Consider the following 15532-nt stretch of genomic DNA (forward strand, 5'->3'; position numbering starts at 1 on the left):
TAAACAATTTTTCAAGTAAGAAAAGTACTGGCAATATAATAGCAGTAAATGGCTTGATCGATTGTGTTCCTGCCGTAAATTACAATGCAAGAATTAATCATAAACTTACATTTAGATCATCTATTTAAATGCTAAGTTTTACATTTTTTTCTCTTTAATTTTGCTCATCTTTACAGATTATTTGATTTCCTTCTGCAGATAACCTACACAAAGAAAGATGATTACCTCCTTCCAAACAAATAGAAATTTCTATTTTTGACTAACACTTCTGCCTATTTTAACTCACTCTATGCACTGAACTTTCCCACGTGATTACCTAGGAAGGCAAATACTTTTAAGTTTCTCTTTCTGAAGAAGGTTTAACGTGAAGCTGCTCATTTCTCTTTAATGCAGCACTGTCATTCTGCAATTAAAACATACCTAATTACCATGTTTTCAACAGATGCAAATGCAGCTCAATTAAAATTCTAGTCCATGTTACAAATTAAGCTACTTAATTCTGCAAGGTATCATGTTAGGACTGGGTCACCAAGAAGTTCGGAAAAGGTTGGGCACTTATATGTTAATGATTATGGAGGAAATGACATTAGGTTTCAATTGAAACTCAAAGTTATGCAGCTCCTGCCATAAATAAATACTTCTATCTAGTTATCACAAACGTTTTCCAATCAAAAATTGACTCTAAACCACATGGTCCTGAGAGTATTTTCTCCCCCATTGCTACTGTTGATACTGTTAATGATTTCTGTTGGTTGCTTATCCACAATCCATTTCCCCCTTTCTTCTTCCTAAAGGAACTCTGACCATGTTCAGGAATGCAATCTAGCTCCAACAGGTTAATTCAGCATCAGATCAACCTGCCCCTTGATTTAATAATAGTCCAGTGTTACTAGTCTGAGAATGGCCCCCTCAGCCTGCATTGACACGCTCCATGCTTGGGGAGAGAGCTCACTCCCTTCTGTTGGATATGGACAAGAAAGCAAAAGGCCTCTGAGCTCTGTGATTACCCTCTGAATGAGTTGAATTATGGATAGTGCAGCCAAAAGGGCAGGAAGATGGTGGATCTTTGGTAACACCGCTGGGATATGAAATCAATGATCCCTGAAGCTGCCCAACTCCAGAGCTCAGCTATGTAAGACAGTGCATTTCCTCATGGTTAGAGCTGGTCTGAGTTGGATTTTCTATTAAATGCAGCTGAAAGCATCCTAACAGGTACACTGTGTAAATCAAACTTTAGAGCAGCTGTGGAAGATCTACAGTCTATCACAAGTGTAAGAGTTAGCAGTTAATGTAATTCTGGGTAGCTGTGACAACTTTGCCAGAATTAAATGATTTGTTCAGACTTGCTACTAGAGTTAAATGAGTTGTTCAATAGGTATAAACAGGGAAACACAAAATGAAAATGATAATATTACTTCTTAATCACCAGTAAACAGGTCCTTTCCTCTGAGGGCACAGCTTAAAGAAGCATCATTAAATATTTGTTGAGTGAATGACAGAATGATTAAACAAAGAGTCAATCATATGGAAAACTATCCTTTATTGTTCCCTATTTATGAAGGACTACCCTAGGTATCAGAAATACCTAATGATTGAACCACATATTCTTGAGTAATTTACAATTTATTTTAGAAGAAATAGAATTAAATGGAGTAATTGTATACGGGATGACTAAGTCTTCAAAATTTATCTTCTTAAAACTTAAAATGAGTAAGTTCAAATGAGACATTAGTAATTGGAAAATTTCACTAGACATAGCAAATCCACTGACCCCTACTAATTTCTACTTATTAATCTTAGGTTAAAGAAAAAATGTGATAAAAATTAATGAAGACTGGACTCCCGGGCACTGCAATGTCCTATGCAAGATTCAAGAACTTTGGGGATATAAATATTATTTTTGTTTCTTATTTTAGTTGAATATTTTGACTTTGGAAAGGAAGAAAGATGTGGAAAATGAACAGCCAGTGATACAGATGGTGTCGAATAACAGGATCTGCTTTTCTGGACCCTGACTTTTAACATTAGAATGATGAGCTCTTGGCAATGGAAAACTTAGCTTTTTCAAAATGCTAAAAAAAAAAAAAAAAAAAAAACCACAAAGCTGCCACCAAACATGAAAAAAGAAGAATGAAGAAGCTTTTACCCTAAAATGGGAGGTGGGAATAATAACTGATATGATGAAAAACCAAGAGTTTGACTATGAAAGGAGAGAAAGATACGAAGAACTCATGTGACATGGGCCATGTGCTATCACAGAAGTAGTTTCAGCAACAGGAGGACTGGTCAAAGACATGATTCCAAAAACACTCTAAAAGTATGTTTAGTTCATTAAAAAAAACCAACAACAATAACTGTTTATGTTGAAGAGTGGACAGAAGGGCAAAAACAATTAAGATCACTCTTCCAAAGAACTGAAGACTTATTACCAAAAACCATTTTTCGTTTCGACTCTTTATTCTAAACTTCTCTTTAATGCATCCCTCCAAATAAAACAGGTAAAATGCTCCTGAAGATGCTGGTAGAATGTCACCTCCTTTATCCTTCCCTTCCCAAGAGAATGCTACAGAACAAGTACAATGAGGGTTATACCCTCAATTTTCTGAACCCTTTCACATTAACTTCTGGCATCTAATTGATTTTTACATTCAAATGATGGTCTACAATGGATACTGCTTCCTGTCCATGGGGACAATGTATAGTGAAGCTGAAGGTGTTCCTTTCAACAGACAGAATGAATTGGTTACACACCAAAATGGTAGTACTCATCACTCTTCTGTTGGAACTTCCACGAAAAATTTTACTTTTAATCAAGGAGTGAGCTTGGTGTTGAATGTATGTTTTAACACTACACAGAATATTATTTACAGTGTCAAGGAAAGAGATTCCAGGTCACTGCTCTGACTCTTTTAAGTGAAAAAAATACAAAAACAATAATTAACAACACAACTACGTGCAAATGTGACAAAGTAGTAAATGGCTAGCAATGCTCTATTTTGCTATTTATTGAGAAATCAAAATCACTGTCCCCCAAAATCCAGTGTTCTAAACTATCAAGCCAGTCTGTACTAAGGAATCCACAAAAACTTCTTGATGTTAAAAAAAAAAAGTTTTATACTAAAAAGTCTCAGACACATTCTATATAATCAGTTAGGGCTTTAGAAAGTCAAGGGAAGACTAGATTGCTTGGGAAGAAGTTTCCTGAAGAAGGCAGTCTAATGTACCCATGAGAGGGTAGGGGCAAGGGGGAGGAAGAAGATACACCTCATGGAGATTACATGGTCTGGGCAAGAATGATCTGGGAGGCTTGAAGGACTCTGAGAATGTGATTACAGAGCTTACTCAGCAAATCTAGAGACAGCAAGATCAGTTAGGAGATCCTAACAATAACTTCAGATATTAAATAATGAGGATTTGGGCTAGATTGAACAGAAGGAATGAAATTAGTAGATTTCATGGGGAAAAATTAAGAAAGCTTGGTAATGGAGTGGTTACACAGTACGATGATGATTCTAAGTTTCAGAGCCTGGAAGTGCTAATGAGAAAAATCACATCATCATCATCCATCTTTATGTGTGAGATGCTAAGCGTGTAAATGCAGTTTCTTCCTTTTCTTTGGCACTGCTAAGCATCATTACTCACCTGGATTATTGCATTACTAACACAGAACTGATTTCCTTGCCACTGGTACTGCTCACTTACCATGCCATCCCTGATAAACATTCTCTATCCTACATAACCCCAGCAATCATACTCTTACTTGAAATTCTTCAAAGGTTCTTTAAGGTCCTTCGTATAAAATGCAAATAATTTAAACAAGGTTGTCTGTGATTTGTCTTCTGCTTTCATCTTAAACCCCATTCCTCATTATGCTGTCACTTGCCCTATACGCATCAACCTTAATCAAATTATGGAAATCCAGAGAAAGTCCCCACTCTTTATGTTCTGCATGCTGCCTACATGCCCAGGTGAAGACCATTCAAGCAATGGTACTCATCTCCACTAATACTCTTCTAGGAAGCCTTCTCCCCGCTACCTCCCTTTCTGCTCTAAGTCCACATAGGCTAAGTGGGTACCCCAACCTTCGGTGCCACGGTAACCTGTGCACTACAGTGGCCCTTAACCACATTACTTCTTAAGGATCGGTTTATCCACTGGGTTGAACCACTCCATGGCCCCCAGGAACTTACAGCCTAAATACCAGATTTTAGGAGCCACAACTCATGAATACACACTTCAATACTTTAAAGTAGTTTTAGATAGGGGCTTTCCGATTTGGAAGTTTAGTATTCTGGAAAAATCACAGGACTATGAATCAGAAAGTATGCATTCAGTATGATTCAGTTTCCCAAGTATGCTCTTGGTCAATGACTTAAATACTTTTTCCTTATCAAAAAGTGGTTAAAATGAGGATTCTATAATTCAAACGCTTCAGATGTGACTTTTCATTGTACTTTTAGCTTAAGTTAATATTCACCTGCAAAAAGAAGTGGGACGAATAGCTTTGGCTACTTCACACGCTTACACCCATACTGCATTGAGAAACTTCCTTAAATTAATCAAAGCTCCTCTTCTTAAACTGCAGGTGATACTTAAGTATACAAATTGGCTTAAAAGGATAGGACAGGCTATTCCTAGCATTTCAGAACAAAAATTTTTATATTATCTATATTAATCAGTAACCTTTTACAAAGTACTTTGACTTTGAAACCCATATCCTGAATTGTCACAGCAGATTTTCTATAATCTAATGGGTTTTGCTTAAGATAAAATTAGACCTGGTTTGCATATTTTGCTCAAATACATAGTACTGAAAAGTGCCTAGGAGTGTGCAGAATGCCGACCATAGAAAATTTGAAATATCAACTGCAATATGCTGTTTTATAACTAATAAACAAAAAAATTACCCAGGAATCTCTCATATGAGCTCATTTACTAATGTAAATTCACTTCTTCAAATCTCATATGGTTAACCTAAGTTATGTATATTTTAGAGCTATGTCTTTTCTTATATCCTGATAAGAGACTAAAAGAAAGTGGGCAAGCTAGTCAAAAGCAAGTTTTCTCTCTGTTTTCAAGACATACAGTTTTCACATTTAAAATTATGAACTAGATCTATCTTAAAATCAATAGGTACAATTAATAGGAGAGTATTTGGTTTCATTGTTTCACCTCCTGACCCCAACAAAAAGCAGTTTCCGTATTGATAGGAAGACTTACAATTTGGCAACTTTTAACAGAAAAAAAAATGGGACCATATATTTTTCAAGAAGAAAACAAAGTAGTGTTGTTGCATATAGCAACAGAAACTGATTTATTCTGGGAGATGTCGAAGCCATGTGCTGAGAGCCAGGCAGGGTATGTAATTTGCATAGAAGAGGGAGCAGATTGTGGATGCCCTGACCTGTCAAGCACAGGTAGGGCCTCAGAGATAATGGGTCCCAGAATACAAAGCTCCATCTTGATCCAGACAGACACACACAACATGGAGAGGCCAGATGGATTAAATGAGAGACAAAAACGCTGGCTTCTGCCATCTCCGCAGGAAGAACGTAAGTGTTACAGAAGATGACAGATACCAGATACCACATGGAGCCCACCCCAGTCTCTTGGCCCCCATTGTTGTGCCCATGCCATGATTTCGACACTGCTGAGAAGAGGCAAGCCTGTTCGGAGCCACGAAATATAGTCACCAGGGAGATGCTCGACCCAACTGACAAGAGCAATCAAGCATGCCTATGCCTCAGCATCTTACTTGAAGGGCTAAGGTGGGAGGAGAAAACAGGAGACCGGAGCAGTACTGGGGGCCGTCTGTCCTGATCCCCGGCCTCGGCTCACAGCCTCACAGCCTTCCAACGACAGCCCACCCTCCATCCCCACACGTCTGGGGTGCACTGGCGGGGGAACAAAAGGACTGTCTGCTAGGAGCCACGTTCAATAGTGAAAGGGCATTTTCACTGCCACTGGCAGCTGTAACGGCGTCAGACCACAGCTCAGGAAAGCACTGTCTGCCAGGGGCCCACAGAGCACAGACAGTGGCAGGACAGAGACTCGCTGGCCACAGGGGACAGCGCCCTGGAAGGCGGGGATGCGGAGTACAACCAGAAACAAGCATGTGGATGCTGGCAAGCCATGGCGACAAAAAGCATGTGGACCTGGCCATGAGAATCCAGAAGCCAGACTCTGACAAGGATGCTGTTTAGGAAACCAAAGGAAGAGCGGACTGAACTGGCCTTTCTCATAACAGGAGCCACAGAACACCTTTTTGTATCTAGTCAATATGTAAAGGTGACAGTCTAATGATCAGCAGCAGTAACACCAGGCCGGAGGGACTTTTTTTTTTTTAGACTTCGCTTAGGCACCAGAGGTCTAGTGCATGCAGGTTCAGCATGCAATACAAACAGGGATGGCAAAGTGACACCACCATCCCCCTCTTCCTGCAGAGGGAAAGGCTCTCTCTCTCAGAGACACAATGGCGCTAGTTAAGCAGGAGCTCACTTATTGATGTAATGAATATGCATTGAATCCTATGATTTGCCAGGCCCCATGCTCAGTTATGCACGATTAAACCAGACATGGTGGTGTCTTCTTTCGTGGGCCCTACGGAGGTGAGAGAGCTTAGAAGGCAGGATTTAGGCAGGTAAGTGAACAGGTACACAGAATCATGGAATGTCAAAACTAGAAAGGACCTCAGAAACCATCTAAATCATCTAAACCAGAGATTTTTAAGAATTTTCTAAAAGAAACTGCAAACTACTATTAACATTAAAATTTACAGACAACCACAATGTATTAAAAGTAACTTTCAAAAAAAACCCCCAAGTGCCAAGGCAATAGAGGGGTGACAGCAGGGTGAGGGGTGGAGCTGGTGGCTTTGCAGAGGCCCAGCTGCTCAGCCTCCCCCTGACTTCTGGACTCCCCCAAAACCACTGAGGCTCCCCTCCTGACCAGAGGTCACAATACACAACATTGAGAATCAATGACCCAGTTGTCCAAATCTTCAGTTACACAATGAGGAACTTAAAGCTCAGCGGTTTTAGGTAGCTTGGTCAGAATCCCAAATTCATCAGAAGAATGTGGACTCGGATGTGAGTCGCCTGATCCCATTTCAGTGCCCACTCCACTCCACTAATGCAATCTCAACAACTCGGATTGCAAAAGTGTGAAATGTACAATAGCTGTTTTCCTTTTTTTTTTTTTTTCCTTTTGTATCCTGAGTTCAAGAGACTGGTCTGGGGGAAAAAATGATAAAATCAGGACTTTTGGAAAACATAGCACTCTGTGGTTGTAAATGCACATGTCACAAGTCTTTCCCATCTCTTGTCCAGAACTTCCCCTTTGGTTTACAAAATGTAATTTGTCTTTATTTTTTGTCTCAATGGCAGCTGAATGAAAAAGTTTTAACATAATGTCCTTAAACCAGTTATTTCAAATTATAAAAGGAAACTAAGTTGATATAGGAACAAATTTAGTTGTCTATCCACACTGCTAAGAAACTCTGAAGGCTGTCCCTATCAGAATTAAAAACATGCCTTGTATTTATATGTATTCCATCCCCTGATGCATTTGAAATGAGTGTTATATGTGAGAAAATTACATTTTATGAGTGAATTTAAATAACATTTTAACGAGAACAAGAAAAAAATTCAAAGGCATCATAAATTGTAGAAGCTTAAAAAAGAACTAATAGGGGCCAAAGTACCATGTCTTATTAAATATACACCCAGGACAGGCAGAAGCAAGATGCTACCATAGTAGGGCTGCACAAGAGATACTGGTTAGACTGGAAAGGAACCACTGATACAGTGGGGGAAAGCTCAAGAGCGTTGAAAGCGCATATGACTCAGGATCTTGGAGCCCAGACTTGGCAGCAAAAATAGGAAATATGTTCTTCATCTGGCAAGAATAGGTTGCATACATTTGAAATCACTGGCTGGTTAGAGTGAAAAAGCTCCATCCAGCTTTAGATGGAGAATGAGGTAAAGGGCTGGGAAGGCGGGGGTGGGGTAGAGCAGTGCTCTCCCCAAGTTTTGCTTTGCATGCTACATTATGGCAGCGGTATTCGTCTTCCCAAAAACATTATATGTGCAACAGGCAAAAACTATATAATTTCACTTTCAGTCTCCTCCGAATGTGATTTTTATCTAAAACTTTTCTTCCCCACCACTTCCTTAGGTGTTTGTGATAGTAGCAGTTCACCCAAAAGTTAAATTGCAAGTAAATTACAATCCACTTCAGTTATCTCTGGTCTCTGCCTGAACTTTGAGCAGTAGCGTCTCTAACTTTTCTAACAACAGTTAGATGCATAGAGTCACATTTGAACTTAAAAACTAAAATATAAAGTAGTAATTATGAACAACAGAAGCTAATCAACAGCTTTTACAATTAGGACTCTTTAGTTCTTTCTCTTTAAAAAAAATTTTTTTAAAGTACATCATTTATTAGATATAAATACGATCTCATTAAATTAAACATAAGCAAGAAAGATGACAAGAAAGTACACCAAAATGCTAACTATGGTTCTCTTTCAGTGGTGGGATTTCATTAATTTTTTTTAATTTTATTATGTTATGTTAATCATCATACATTACATCATTAGTTTTTGATGTAGTGTTCCATGATTCATTGTTTGGATATAACAACACCCAGTGCTCCATGCAGAACGTGCCCTCTTTAATACCCATCACCGGGCTAACCCATGCCCCCACACCCCTCCCCTCTAGAACCCTCAGTTTGTTTCTCAGAGTCCACAGTCTCTCATGGTTTGTCTTCCCCTCCGATTTCCCCCCCTTCATTTTTCCCCTCCTGCTATCTTCTTCTTCTTTTTTTTTTTAACATATAACGTATTATTTGTTTCAGAGGTACAGGTCTGTGTTTCAAGAGTCTTACACAATTCACAGCGCTCACCATAGCACATGTTGTTTTGGTTTTTTTTTTCTGATTTTTAAAACCAATGGAATGGTTATTTTTATGCCATGAGTGTTTAACTATAAAGATAACTCCCTGTAACATCTGAACATATTTATAAATATTACCTTTTTCTCAATATTCTATGGAAAACATACTGCTCACTCATATTAACCTTTGACTTTCAATAATCTTCACTTTAACGTATTTTGCGATTTTGAAATGTACACATATATAAATATGCTAGCTCAGATCAAGGAAAGCAAGAGTAATTCATAAAAATGAAACAAAAATATGTTTTCAAAAGCATAGATCATTACATATGTTCACTGGAGATACCACATTGTAGCCGTGGTTTTCAAACATTTTGATCTCGGGATAACTTTAAATTCCTAAAAATTATTAAGGACTCAAAATAATTTTTATGTGGATTATCTCTTACTGAATTGAAACTGAGAAGATCTAAAAATATTAATTACTTTATAAAAAACAAAATTTATGTTAACAGAAATTGTTTTTTTATAAAACAATAATTGTATTTTCCAAAAACAGTAAGTGCAAACAATGGCACTGTTTTACATTTTAGCAAATCTCTTCATTATCTGGCTGAAAAGGCAGATTCTTCTATCTGTTCTGCATTCAATCTATTACAATATCAAATGACCTGTTGTCTCTAGAAAACCCAACTTTGTACTTGTGAGAGAAAGGGTACAAAGATAAATAACTTATTATTATTATGAAAAGTTTAGACCTCAATGATCCCTCTGAAGGATAATGGGAACCCTTGGGGTTCCCTGGAACATATTTGAAGAACTGCTGCTCCACAGAGCTGTTCGTAATTTCTGTTCTTTCAGACATTATAAACTTACACGTCTCCATGCCTTCATCATCATCATCTACCACAGGTTTATCATAAGACTTGTCGATGGCAGCTCTGAAGCTCTCATTGCATCCCCTTCCTCTGATTATCCGTGGCCGTGGGCGGTGGAAAGGAATATCCCCATTCAAAGTCACCTCAGCGACTGCCGTCTGCAGACTCTCTAATGAGCTTGACTTCTTCAGACCCAGGGAAGGTCCTACATCTCTGCTGGGGGAACCTTGAAGATTAACAAAAACAAAATGTTAGTTAGAATTAGTGGTGAAAATGATATACCTGAATACCTACGGACTGTGGAAAACATCAGGGACATAAATTATTTGCTCACTGAGTTTTAAAGTGTGGATGGAAATGTTAAAAAATAAAGTAATAGTAACTAATTTTAATTTTTCTCAAATATATATTAAATTTAGTCTGTTTTCTCTATTTTCATTAGGAAAAACTATAAGTTATTAGTCTCCACTTTTAGCTCAAGAGATAAAATTTTGGTCAAATCATCTGCTCCAAGTATGTAAATAATCTAAAAGAACCAGAATAAACCAGAAGCTCATTTGAAAAGTAGGGATGATGTGAAGGCTAAGATAAGCAATCAAGAGTAAGCTTTGTAACTTAACTGAAATCATTTATTGACAGTTTCAAATTATTTACAGCAGAAATTAAACTTTCGTCTCAATGAATTCCATGAATTCTCTTCCTCATCACACAGCTCAGTAGGTGAAACGAGCACAAAAGACTACTCGTCACCAAGACAATTAGGGCACCCTGACACCAGGCAGAAACCGGATTCTGGGAAACATTAATGTTCTCTGGAAAGAGCAATGCAAGATTTGAATAGAAACAAATTACATAAGGGCTCTCACCAGGGAGCAGTAAAGGAGGAGAGACTCAAGAGCTGAACATGAGGACGTATTATCTCCAGGCTGGGGAGTAATAGCTGCTTGAGGAACAAGTGATGAGCAGGAGGAAGAAAACTTAACAATTAACAAAGAAAATTTCAGTAGGATGGCAGGGGAGAGTTGGGGGAATGAACAATTTGGCTGTTTCTGGAGGATATAGGGCAGGGGGCCTGAGAGAATACCAGTAGTACCAAGCTTTCGAAGGCGATCAAAACGGATTTCTTTAAGCAAGGCAGACAGCCTCATCCATCACTGCCTGACCTGGCACTCAGAGGTAGATGAAGTTTGTCTCTTGATGACTCAAAGACCAGCTCTGTACCACCACTGGGCAACCCAGGTTTTAGAACTAGCTTGTCACTTCCACTGTGAAAAAGACAGGTACAAAAAAATGGGAAGGTAGAAGAGAGCAGGTCGTTTATCTGTACATGAGGTCATCGGCCCACTTGTTAATCAATAATTAAGGCATAGCCTTGATACGTTATTACCTAAAAGGCAGTAATTATGACATGGGCTTTGCATGGCTCAGGGTAGAAAATAGAATAAAAGTTACACTGAGAGTCAAAACAAGAATTATCTTTTTAAGATCCATTTACATTACATCTTTCACCTAATTTTCACAATGGGGTAGCAGTTTTTAAGTTAGAATAAATATGTCAAAAACGTAACATAGGCAGAAAGGCAGACAGATGATTCTAATAAAGAAATAATAATCCATCAATTATCGTGCTTAGAAGAAAAAGATGATTTATTGAACTTTCTCAGTGCAGGATTGTATATATTTGATTATTTTATGACAAAAATTCCCAAGAAATGTTTCTTTTTAGGATGATCAATCTTACTTTTTCTCTTGATAGCACTATAATTTTTGACAAGTTCATGTTCTAAATACTCATAAAAGTCATGTCACAGGAAGGAAAATTAATTTTGTTCCAGAACTAAACAAAAATTAAGAAATCAAGGAATCAAAGAGAACAGGAAAAGATCACTCGTAGGCAGGGACATTTACTTTATATTTCCTACAATTAGCAAGGGAAAATCTTTTTCTGAATAACTCATGCATATCAATTTTCATAACCTACCAGCTGCATTTGGGTTCTATAAACACTTATCAGGCAAATATTTGGCACTTTTTTGGGAGCATAAAGGACATGCATATGTATATATGTATGTGTGTATATTCATATCTATCTATATTTCTCCAATAAAGATTTCATGCTTCCAGTAAAGATTTTCATAAAAACATCACTTAGGTATATTAAGATTTTCTTTATGAAAAGTTAGCTGAGATTTGACTTAATATACTCACAGCACTAAACATTTTAATAATGAAATCCAGAAATAGCATGAGTATCAAAATAAGTGTATGTCTATATATACATGCATATAAGTATTTATATACACATAAATATATATGTAGGTACTAAAATACATAAACAAAGGCAAATCTGGTGAAAAAACAATGATGAAAATATTAATAAGCAATAGATATTTTGTAAGCATAACTTAAGACTTACCTATTTACTCTTCTCTCTGAAATTATAACACTGTAGTGTAACATTTTGGCCATGGTGTGTATTGTGTATATAGGAAATCAGTGAATTATTGCCTCTATATTTATGTATGGTTGAAAATCCTCATAGTAAAAAGTCATACAAAAAGTCAAAATTTGTAATTTGTGAATCTATAAGAGGGATCAGCCAACCATGGGCCTAACCTGGAATGTCCATTTGTTCATATATATTCTATGGCTGTTTTCATGCTACATCAGAATGAACTAATTGTTACAGGGACTGTTTGGTCTACAAGGCCTACATTATTTACCATCTGGTCCTTTACAGAAAGAGACTTCTAATTTGTAACACGGATATGATACATTTAAATATGATATTTTTCAAAGGAACTTTAACAAAGATTTTGTTAAGTAAAAATGTTAAGATTCCTGAATGAGGGTTTACTGAAAACCCTGACATGATAAACTAAGCATTTTACTAGGGGGTGAAAATTTAAAATGCCTTTCTCTAAACAAAGTATGGGCAAAAATTAGTCTTATTTACACACACACACAAATCAGCGTCTTTTAATTTTAAAATAATATTCTAAAGCTCTTTATAAATCAGGTCATTAGGATACTTTGCTTATTTTTTATATTCAAAGATCAAACTGTTAGAAACCCAATTCTCTTCTTATTCTCTCTTTTCATTCACAAAGAAAATTTACCCCCAAATATCAAAAAGGATCCTTAAATCCAGAAATAAAGGGGAAAATTGTAATCATACTATTTTCCCTAGGCCTATTTTTCTACCACCTACTAATACCTCTCTTGCCGAAAAAAAGTAGAGGATGTCTTTTGCAAGGGCAAAGGGAAATGGAATTCAATTTTCATTACGAAAGGCTTATGGCTAGACAGATGATCTGTGCTGAAATGCCGCTGCGGCTCTACCAAAAACCTTTGGACTGAACTGTAAACTCATGATCATCTTAGCAATTCAAGTGAACTGAAGAAAGAAAAATAACTGAAAATCTGTTCACTGTCCAATATTTCAGGGTGGAAAGGATCTAGTTTAGACATTTTATTCATGTAGTTTTAAAACCAATAGACCAAAAAAAAGAAGGTACTGTGGTGTCTATGTAATAATTTTGCATCCCAAGGTTTTCTAGTTTACTTTGGTAGGATCAATGGCACATAGTGGGGGAAATAAAAGAAAAAAGGAAAAGTTCTTTTTTTTATCTAGGATCCAACATTTTAAAACACAATAAAAACACAAGATTGAATTAGATTATAAAATCTGTCCTCTCTCCATGGAAGTTATTTTATGTGTTCAATTAAACTCTGAATATCATCATTATTTTTTTAATTGCACTAAGATTAGCTCTTTTCCTTTTAGTAAAAGTGAGTTGGTCAAATTAAATATTTTCCTGACTTTACCTGACTGGCATAGTATATGAAGTCATGTTCTTTAACCTGAGCAGTTTGAGTTGGTTTTCATGAACATTAACTTGGACAGGGCTTACTTCTTTAAAAGTATTGAATACTATTAACTCCAAAATTAATTACTAATTTACATATATGAACTATCAAGTAGTTTTTCTTTAGCCCTGTTTCAGAATTTCAGTGAATTTCATGTTTGATCAGAGAAATAACAACATAATAATGGCTGAAGCTATAGTTAATTGCCTTCCACTACGGTTAATCTTACGATTTATTGGATGTAAATTTTACAATCTATCTTTTACTCTACAGAATGTTAAAACTCCAACCATGTCCACAATAATCTTTACGTATGTATATGGATACAGATACACAGGCTAAAACTAATGATTACTGCAGGTTAAAGAGGTGAATTGAAGCTAATTAGTGCTAAGTGATGTGACTACATCATACTGGATCTAGAATAATTAAAACACTATTCCAAACTTATAATAATAAATCATAAATGTGCCATTGTACAAAGCACATTACTTTAATTACACATGAAGACTTTCCTGTGATTACTTTCATAAAATAACATAAAAAGTAAATTCTAACATAATGAAAACCCAGTTCAATATAATCTATTGATGCTACATAATGAACTAGGCAGCATTTTAGAAGTAAGTTAAAGTTACTGAGTTAAAAAAAATAAAACTTTAAAACAGGTCCCCAAAGTCAAGACAAGGAGGCTGTGTACATTATACAGTCTAAGTCAATGTTAGACAACCAGGAGCTAATTCTTGCATCTGAAGAACTACAGTTTTCTGAGCAACTAAAGAGAGCAACAGTGAACACTGTCCTTCAGTGAAAACTATTTATATTTATGCTATTATCCTTCAAATCAAAATCACCCCTTTGAGGATCATTGTTTGGACATCAAGCCAGGCATCTAATAAATGACTTAGACACTTAAGAGTCTACTAGAAGAGATCTTGTTTTCAAGACTTTGATTTTTATTTAATTGCGACAAAACATTCCTACACAAATACTATTAAAATCTAGATTGTTTTAGCATTTTTGAAACACTAAGTTATATTTGCACTTAATATGTACTACACTGATAAATTCCCTCTAACAGAAAATTTTTCTTTTCTTGAACAATTTGATTTCCTACAATGAAAACATCCATGCAAGACTGGAATATTTATGTTTACATGCAATATGATTGGCAGCTCTATAATTATGATCAGCTCCTTGGACCATGGTTTCTATGGCAACAGTCTAACTGTCCATTCTTACCTGCTTTCTGGTCATCCACTGTATTGAGTTTAGTCTCGTCAGCTACTGTTAAAAGGTAAATGTATACTGGTTAGCGCAGTTAGTTCCCACAGCCCAACATGCTTCAACCATTCCCGGATCTTTTCAGTTAGGTGATCATTCTTAGGTAATATTTCATGCAAATAATATGAAACATCAAGCAAACATTCATAATCAAAAAAAGGGGGGAAAAGCAGTGTCTCCATGCAAAATGCCAGTCATTTCATTTCACAGACACGTGTGTTATTTTTAAGTTAGCATATCATAATTAGCCAAGGCAATGCATCGCCAAATTTTTCTTTTATGCATATGATAAATTAATACTTTTAGTCTTAAAGTACAAACAGCCACCAGAGAACAGCATAAATAAGTTACAGTTGATTAACAAAGGTTTTGTAAATCATCTGATCAGTTTATAGATATAATTAATTATTTTACTTTTTTGTTTGCTTGCTTTTTGGTGGATTTTGATTTAAAAAGAGACACTACCTGATTGGTGTTTGAACAACTATGATTATTTTTCTCCTCCCATTTGCTTCCAAATACTTTCTACAACAAATATTCTCTCAAATTATTACTTCAATTACATGCCTTAATTATCAACACATAAGAGTTTCTATTAAG

At 36.3% G+C, this 15532-nt stretch overlaps 1 protein-coding gene across 15 annotated transcripts in view; it reads right to left on the minus strand.

Moving 5' to 3' along the window:
* PARD3 (par-3 family cell polarity regulator) overlaps nucleotides 1-15532 on the minus strand; it is a 643037-nt gene that overhangs the window by 199250 nt on the left and 428255 nt on the right. For 13 of the 15 annotated variants that reach the window (XM_078075363.1, XM_078075365.1, XM_078075364.1 and 10 more), the window contains 2 exons: nucleotides 14891-14935; nucleotides 9777-10004 (listed from right to left, as the gene is read on the minus strand). In XM_078075363.1, coding sequence (XP_077931489.1) covers nucleotides 9777-10004; nucleotides 14891-14935 — 273 coding nt within the window. The remainder of the gene's footprint in view (nucleotides 1-9776; nucleotides 10005-14890; nucleotides 14936-15532) is intronic. The other 2 variants (XM_078075366.1, XM_078075358.1) reach the window with 1 other exon arrangement.

This window comes from Halichoerus grypus, chromosome 6, assembly GCF_964656455.1.
Source record: "Halichoerus grypus chromosome 6, mHalGry1.hap1.1, whole genome shotgun sequence".
Lineage (NCBI taxonomy): Eukaryota > Metazoa > Chordata > Mammalia > Carnivora > Phocidae > Halichoerus > Halichoerus grypus.